Source organism: Orbicella franksi, chromosome 1 (genome assembly GCF_964199315.1).
Source record: "Orbicella franksi chromosome 1, jaOrbFran1.1, whole genome shotgun sequence".
NCBI classification, from domain to species: Eukaryota; Metazoa; Cnidaria; class Anthozoa; order Scleractinia; family Merulinidae; genus Orbicella; species Orbicella franksi.
Window position 1 is genome coordinate 10,381,661 of NC_138145.1, and position 8,815 is coordinate 10,390,475.

Sequence of the window (8,815 nt, forward strand, 5' to 3'; positions counted from 1 at the left end):
GCACCCGCTTCACATTCCCGCAGCTGTCACCTACTGAGTGTGTTCTGGCCTTTACGCACGCTCTTGGATTCCGGGATGTAACCACGAGCTGGACAGGCAACTACATCATGTACAGCGCCAACTCGGCTTTGGTTCCAACAGCAGTTTATTCACTCGGTGAACGTTATCGAAAGAGCATTACAAGCGTGGTTGCTTATGTACGATTCGTACCAGCGTTCATTGTTCATAGAGTACAACAAATGCGCTAACATATAGATGCGACTGAAAAACAATTACTAGGTAAAAAAAATGAAGACAGCGCATGCAACTTAAATAAAATTTCCAACTTAGCTCAACAGCTTCAGTTGTAATGTTACAAATATTCGTTTTTATGGCCGGTAGAATACATTCTAAAATACTCTAGATTAAAACAACCTAAGCAATTAAAACTACTCAGTGGAAAGTTCACAAATTCTTAAGGAGGATACGAGCGGTTTATGACAATATAAACAACTTATCGGTTATAACTGAAATTTTATGTGACAGAAACTGTATATTCAAGACCAAAATTAACTGCTGCCAAAGTAACGCTTCTACAAAACTGAGTTCGACAATTTTTACTAACAGATTTACGAATACAAAAGCTTCGAAACTATAATGGAACAATCGATGAAAATATTTTAAGCACGCTTCTTAAACATAACAATACCTTAGGCAACAGATTGATTTTTGGCTAATAAGCTGCTGTTGGCTTTTAAACGTAATTTCTATTTATCAAAGCTCGGAATTATGAATTTAAAACGACCTCAATAGCTATTGAAGGTACATACAGTGGAATAGAGACATTGTTATAGCCACAGCAATTGCTTACGTCAAATAAAAAGAAAAACTAACCAAAAAACTAATGAACACTAATTAGTACACTCAAGCCATGGCCAAAAAGGCCGATTTCAACTCTATAAACCGAAACGACTGAAAGCTACAATAATTTCCGGAACAATGTGCAAAGAAAGTTTTAAAGTACAATTCTAGGTTCGTTCGTGTGTATCCGTATCATAAAATGATATCAGCCTTGAAAACTAACTACAGGCACTTAATATTTTATTGCCAAAATGTGTTACTAAACGAAGGTCACTTGTGAGCAAAACAACTCATTCTAAGACACTATATAAAAGGAAAACATTCCTATACAAAAAACTTTCTATCCGTATTTGTTTGCAAATCTATGGTAAATAAAAGCAGCGATTTATATATCAACACATGACAAACTAAATTCACACACAACGCTAAGAAATTCGGTTATAAAGAGGTCATCTGCTATGAATGTAAAGAAAACTGTTGCAATACACACTAAACACAGTTGTGCATCATTGCGTTCGGTCAGTTCTGCAGGGCTTTCTGATCGTCAGTGGAAGGGTCTGCAGGACCAGCTATAGATTTCAGCAGATCTCGTGCAAGCTTCGCGATACTTACTTTTTCCTTGATTACCTTTTTCTGTTCTTCCAGCCACCTGTCTACGTAGTTCTGGTCTGTTCCCTCTGTGGGAATGGCTTCAAAATCGGTCCTCACCGCTGGCAGCATTGCATAGAAGCCTTGGCAGATCGATTTCATCTCTTTGGCTTCCTTCTTCATCATAGTGTAGTGTAGCTTCTTTGGATCCTCTAGGCCTTTGTGGGCCTTGCCTTCAAACTTCTTCAATTCATTCTCCACTATGGAGAAAAATCCTGCTGCCTTAGTGAGACCACTGATAAAGGATTCAAGAGCTGGGATTAGAGTATTGCTGACCGTGAGTGAGGCAGCTTCTTGTATTTTGGATTCTGCACCTTTAGCAACTGCTTCTACCGTATCCGAAGCTGCTGAAGCTGCTAACAAAGGGGTTGCGACCACATTGACATAAGGAATGAAAAAAAGCCCAACCGCCCAGGCACGCTTACTCGCAGCGCGTTCTTCAAGTTCTTTTTGCTTCTTTTCAAATTCCTGTTGGAGGTCTTCAAACTCCCGGAGGACAACATTTGCTTCGTCCTGTCTTTTCTTAAGAGGTACCAGAATATCTTCATGCATCTTTACGAGTGTCTCTGCCAGTTCCCTGAAGGCAGTGGTCTCTTTGAGGATGTCGGACAGCATCTCACACCACTCTTCGAAATCCAGGCTCTCATAGTACTCAAAGTACTCACTTATGGATGCAACAAAGTTGGTGGACAGAGGGAGGACACCTTTGAGGTATACGATGGCGTCGTTTCTTGTGTCATCTCGGAGTTTTCTGAACTTTTGAGCTGTTGCTGCATTGGAACCGACAGCACTCTGGGCATAAAGCGATCTCATAGCAAGTGAAAACAGGCGCATGTCTGTTGGCATATCGTGCATTATCGTCTTAAGGTTCACAACCTCTTTATGCGCTGATTGCGATGTCTGTAGATCTTTTCCAGCCATCTGCGAGTAGATAAAGAAGAAACACTACTGTTTAGTAGGTTTATACTGAGTTATCAAACAAAGTACGGAGTCTGCCAACGTTCTCTTTTGTGTTCAATTCAATGGAAATCTTATCTCAATTCTTATTTTATACGTTCGAAATTTTTTTAAAACATTCAGGAAAGGATTTGTCAATTCAGGTTATAATTTTCAATCTTTCTCCTTAGACGACTGAAAAACATGACATTTCTTCCGGGTTTAAATATCTAGGGCTTATTTCAGCTTGACTCTTCAAGAAGCAGAAGACCCCGGTTGTTTATTACATTGTACTCTGTATAGAGAGGATCTTGGAAGGGATTATCAGCGCACCACGCTTGCTAACCGATAGGTGCCCAAATTACAGACCGGGATCTTGGTTCCTGAATCTTTAATAGTACTTTAAGCGTCACTCAGTGGTCGGTTAGTCATCGCCAGTCAGTCGTGTTCCGTGAGTAGGCTCTGTACGAGTTAGTCTTTTCTAGCTTTAGTGGCATAGCATAGTGGCATGGGTGTCTTGCGGGGCACGATGAGGAGTGAGACTGAGCTTTAGTGGCGAAGCTACAGGAAATCGTTGTCTAATTGAATTGTAAGGTAATAATATCAGGCTACGTAGAAAACTAGGAGTGGTGAAAGGTAAATGCAAGACTTTGCGAGAAGGCGAGACAAGCGTTTCCGAGACATTTTGACTTCTTCAATTGCGAGACCGAGACCTCAAAGTGTTGTAAATGCGAGCTCGAGACGTCTAGGTTCTAAGATGTTCAGATATCATTTAAGCTGTTCCTTCGTATAACAAAATTTTAGCTATTACATTCCTGAACTTTATGCATGTACTGTTTAAAAAAGGAAAAACCAAGGACGTTTGGTTCTGCGTAACATTTCTTTCCTTTTCTTTTGTTGTTGAAAACAGAGTCATGGTTTGCCTGATCTGGGCAATGTTCAGTTTTTCAAGTGGCCCATTTGAGTTGAATTTGCATCCACGGGCAATAATATATAAACAAAAGTCCTGTTGGTGGATAATTTTTCTGTTTTTAAAGTTGAAGTGCTTAAGGTAAGTCCACTTTCAGTGTTTGGTGCAGAGGTCTGTCTATTCAACGTGGATGACGTGAACTTGGAACGTTCTTTCAAGTGACAGGGACACTTGTAATCAGCCAATGCTGCATGGAGTTTACATCCACTAACAGAGACCAATGCTAGCCACCAACTGTCCAGTTATTGAAGTTGGTATTTTCTTTTTTTCCTAACTTTTTAATTCTTGGAAACTGTTTTAGCCTGACTGTTGATTTATTTGCCACTGAACTTTTCCTGAGTAGCAAAATAACAGCAACAGGCTCAATCAGCCCACCTTTTCTGGAACCTTAAAAACGGAAGTTAAATGGCAGTTTTCAAGGAAAAATAAATAGAAATTCAATCATGTCTTTTCGATTTCCCGTGTGCACGGAAAATATAAAAGATAACATCCAACAACTCAAGAAAGTCCATGATGGATGACATTCTATACTATTACTTTGTTCTGCAAAAGGTGTTTCTAGTCACATCAAACTTTGTCTCAAAATGTTACAGTGGCACTTTCGTTTCCAAGAACAAAAGCTAGCTACATAAGGATACATATATCGCCTTGTAAAATAATACCAATTTATCGGGCAATGCCAACGATTTTTTGTTAGTCATACAAGAACTAAATTTCGATCTTACTTTTCCAAGAAATAAACAAGATTCAAAGATGGCCTTTCGTATCCCGTGTCAACGGAATGTGATTTTAAATTGATTGACATTTTCCAAGCAATTTGAAGTCCACAAATAAACGCATTCCGTGAGAGATATTCGTGTGTAATTTGAGATTTCCGCTATCTAAAGAGAACGAAATCATTTCAATTCTCGCGATAGAGCCTAGGTTATGATCTGCCAGACATGGTTTTCCTTCTGTTCTTCAAAGGAGGTGCTTTTTAATGATTACGTGGCGTTAATTGTATAAAATAAAGAGAGCTTAGCATATACTTTAGTTCCCTTGTTTCTGTAACTCCTGGGCTTTTAAACGAGATCTAAATCATTTGTACTAGAGCTATTTATTTTCCGATTATCTTTTTGTCAAAACTCAACTTAGAACATTTGTCTTTGAATACGTCGCGTCAAATGATATCCTTTTCTCTGCAACTCCTGGTATTTCCAAAGAGATAGAAAAAGATTAACATGCATTTTTCCCTCCTGCCAAACAATAGCGATTGCTTTGTGTTCTGAAATATTGTCGCAAGGCTTTGGTTTGTTTTGATCTGTTTTTGAAGTTGAAAAGTATTAATCTGCATTCTCTAGTAGCGTGCAGAGGCCTGTCTGTTCACCTTGAAATGGATGGTGTATATACTTCTTCTTAGAATGTCATTTGTGGACATTGCTGGTGCCCAAATCACAGCTTCTCGTCCTCTGGGGAATTTAAATCCGCTCACCAAAGACCAAAGTAAGGTGTTAGTTACCATTCTTCCGTTTGTTGAACTAGGATTTTTTTTTTGGTTAGTTTTTAATTCCCGGAAACTGTTTTAGACTGACTGTTGATTATTTGTCAAGTATATCAGTTTACTTTCTATTCTCCAAAGGCAGTACCTTCATATTTACGCGACCTTTATTGTATAAATTCAAGTAACATGAAGAGAACTTTCTTAAAGCACCTTCGTTTAAAAGGCATGTTTTGCCGCATTTCAGCAAGTTGATATGACCATCTGAGGCGAAACCTCTACAAACTATCGGTAACATTTCGGAAGTATACGAGGAACAAATTTCGGCGAAAATCAATTGTACTACTTTTGCGCAGGTCTGCAGAATAAGCTAGATTAGTTTCTTTTAAAAGTCAATTTTTTGTCTCCTAAGCGCTATTCGACTAGTATTATTATTCTCATCTTTATTAATTTTTTTTTTTTTTTTGGGGGGGGGGCGGTGGGGAACTTCATTGGATGCTGAAAGAACAGTTCACACTACTAAGCTTGAATAAAGCGGAATAAAAGTAAAGACTTGCCTTAGGGTCAATTATCATCGACGACGCAGACTTTGAAACAAAACGAATGATTTCTCTTGATCTCTCACTAAAGGCCAAGGGCGACTGTTTGAGTTTCACATTATCGATGTCAACGCAACGGTGCTAAATACGAGATGGGCGTGAACTTAAGGAAAGCTTTCTTTTATTCAGATGCAGCTGACAAAAGGTTCATTCCTTGAATTTGATTTGTTTAGTGTTTACCTTTAAAACGGAAGTTAAAGGGCAGTTTTCCGAGAATAGAAACGAAAATTCAATTTCCCGCTTTAACGGAAAATCTAATTGATAATCAGGAGAACATCCAAAATCTCAGAAAGTCCATGATAGATGACATTCTATACTATTAGTTTGTTCTTCAACAGGTGTTTCTTGTTTACTTACTTACTTACTTACTTACTTACTTACTTACTTACTTACTTACTTCGTCAAACTTTGTCTTAAAATGTTTCAGTCACCCTTACTTTTCCTAGAGAGAAACCTGTGGCTTCGCGCGGATATATGCTTAGAATTTATATCCACCAATAACGAACAAAAGTCCCGTTGATGCAATATTGTTGTTTTCACAGTTGAAGTCTTCAGTTTTTTTTCCGCTTTCTTTGTTTGCGTGCCCAGGTCTGTCTGTTTAACATGTATGAAGTTTTTTCTTCTTAGAATGTTATTTATAGACATTTCCTGATGCCCACGTGACAGGAATTTATGTATACCTTCCTTCTGTGGAATTTACATTCGCGCACTAGAGACCAAAGTCCGTCAGTAAGCTGTTAGTCACCAACCTCTAGACCTTGGCATTTTGTTTGTAATTCCTGGAAACTGTGTTAGCCTAACCGTTGAAAATTTGCAACTGCACTGTTTCTAAGTACCAAAATAATAGCAATAGAAAGAAATCAGCCATTTGACTTTGAAAGCAAATTCTCGCACTCCGATTTGGTAGATACCTAGGCGAGGTATTTAGATCGGAATTGCGTTTCTTGAAAGAAACCTATAGCTTCACGAGGACATATGCTTGGAATTTATATCCACCAATAATTGTTGTTTTCACAGTTGAAGTCTTCAGTTTTTCCGCTTTCTTTGTTTGCGTGCTAAGGCCTGTCTATTTAACGTGCATGAGAGAGCAAAATCATTTCAATTCACGTGATAGACAAACATGCTTTCTTTCTGTTCTCCAAAAGCGATGCTTTTCGTACTTTACGTGGCGTTAAAGGCGTTAAATTTAGCTTCCCAATGCAATATTCGAGACTAAACTACTTGGAAATTTGGAGTATTCCAAAGAATGATGCCGGGAACAATTGAAAGAAATTGTTATGCAACTCGGTGACAAGATTGGAGTTGAGCTGAAAAAAGAAAACATAACAAGAAGCCACTGTCTCTCGACAAAATTAAGTGAAAGTGAACAGCGAAAGATCTACAATCCAACCGGCCATTATTAGGAAACAGTTCACACTGACATCGCGGCAGAATCACTCAAAGCGGTGTGATCTTAGTGTAATATACTCGCCAGACATGCGAGAGACAACACTAAATTTATCAACCCAACTTGAAAAAAAAAGAAATAAAATTAAAGACTTACCTCGGAGTTAATTATCGTCGAAGATAAAGACTTAAACAACGGAAAAACTGACTGACTTCTCGTGAACTGTCACTGAATAGCGACTGTTTGAGTTTCACAGTATCGATGTCAACGCAACGGTGCTAAGCGCGAGAAGGGCTTAAACTTTCTTTTGTTCAGTTGCACTGAGCTGGCAAAAGACTCTTTCCTTGATTTTGATTGGTTTAAACCGACCTTTGAAACGGAAGTTAATTTTATATAAAGGGCAATTTTCTCGGAAAAAGGAAAAGGAAAATTAAAAAATAACTTTTCGATTTGCCCTGTCAACAGAAAATCCGACAGATAATAGGCAAATACTGGATGAGGTTTTTGTCATATCCAGAATAATTAAGGTTAATAATCAAGTAGGAGTTATCAGCCGAAGCCGAAGGCTGAGGCTAATAACCCTTACCTTATACATTGAACGAAAAAAATGGAAGTCATGTTTTTGCTTCTTCTCTGACGGTAAGCAACACAATGCGCGCGAACTCGACATGATTACCCTTAGAAATCATGTACCGCGGTCATACATGACATGATTACCCGTCACCTTGAGTGTCCTTGACATGATTATTGTATAATCTGCAGCTAGATGACGACACAGGCGCTAATTTCAAAAACGCACTGTACGCTTTCAGCCAATCAGACGACGTTGTCATTGTGGTTTTCTTAAACTCCCCAATATTCTCGACACATTGTCATTTTGAGCCCCTCTTTCAATCCCATTCGCCCTATTTTCTCCTCCTTTCTAACAATGTTGCAGGTTAGTGTTGGCAGCCTGTCTTTACTTTTAGGGTCCAACGAGTGTTCATTCGCCAACACGAACGTAAAAAGGGCGGTATGGGCAGGAAATCCGTCTCAATCCCATCTCGTATACACCCGTCTCGCCTCATTCTCGCTGCTAGACTTAGAGAGAAAAACGGGCTGCCAGCATTTTAACGCACATTCTGCCTGTTGTATGGGGAAGGGTGAGGGGGTTGCTACATGGTGTAGTGAATTTTAATAAGAACTGAGCAAAAATATCACATTCACGAAAATTGCTTTTCGAGTACATTATGCCAGCTACTTAGATATGCATGTGTAGCTTGTTCCGCATTAGCCTAAGTGGCCAGCTAGTTCCAGTCTAATATCGAGCATACTAATATGGGCTATTAACAAACGTCGCGGAGAACTTCAAAAGCTGGGTTTTCAGCTTAATCTGGTCTTGCTTGGATCGCTTCTTGGTATAGTGGATTTCACAGTTAAGGAGTTACTATACTACCTCCTGCATTGACATCTTGAAGAGAAGAAGTTCTTTTGTTCCTTTTGAAAGGCTCCTATGCGTCTATAATGCTTTAGTTCAACCTCATGTCGATTACTGTAGTGTCGTATGGGGGAATTGCAATAAATCTCTTTCCATTAAACTACAAAAACTACAAAATTGCGCTGCGCGTATTTTGACCTCTTCTTCATATGATGCCGATGCGGATGATCTCTTTGTTAAACTTGACTAGCAAAAACTTAGTCTTCAACGAGAAATAGTAGTAGATTAGTATCTTAACAATGTAATTAATGCAATTTTAGTATTTACTTTAAGTCCTGATGTTTTATTCGTGTATAAATAAAGTTAAATAAATAAACAAATAAATAAATAAATACATGAACAAACGAAACCATGTGGGTTGAATAAATAAATTTAGATAACTTAAAGTGGCTTTTGGTAGCGTAGAGGACTAAAAGTATCCATTGTAATGATGAATTTTATTTCCAGTATACGTCTATTTGTCGTGCTCTTGGGCTAATTG

General features: G+C 38.5%; 1 protein-coding gene across 1 annotated transcript in view; it reads right to left on the reverse strand.

Annotated features, from left to right (window-relative positions):
* The window catches only part of LOC145483168 (uncharacterized), a 7,832-nt gene extending 712 nt beyond the window's left edge, over positions 1-7,120 (reverse strand). Inside the window, exons 1-2 of the mRNA XM_081461763.1 lie at positions 7,014-7,120; positions 1-2,409 (exon numbers count right to left, since the gene is read on the reverse strand). The exon at positions 1-2,409 is cut by the window's left edge and continues 712 nt beyond it. Coding sequence (XP_081317889.1) covers positions 1,360-2,409 — 1,050 coding nt within the window. The 5' untranslated portion in view covers positions 7,014-7,120 and the 3' untranslated portion in view covers positions 1-1,359. The remainder of the gene's footprint in view (positions 2,410-7,013) is intronic.
* Between the last annotated feature and the right edge of the window lie 1,695 nt (positions 7,121-8,815).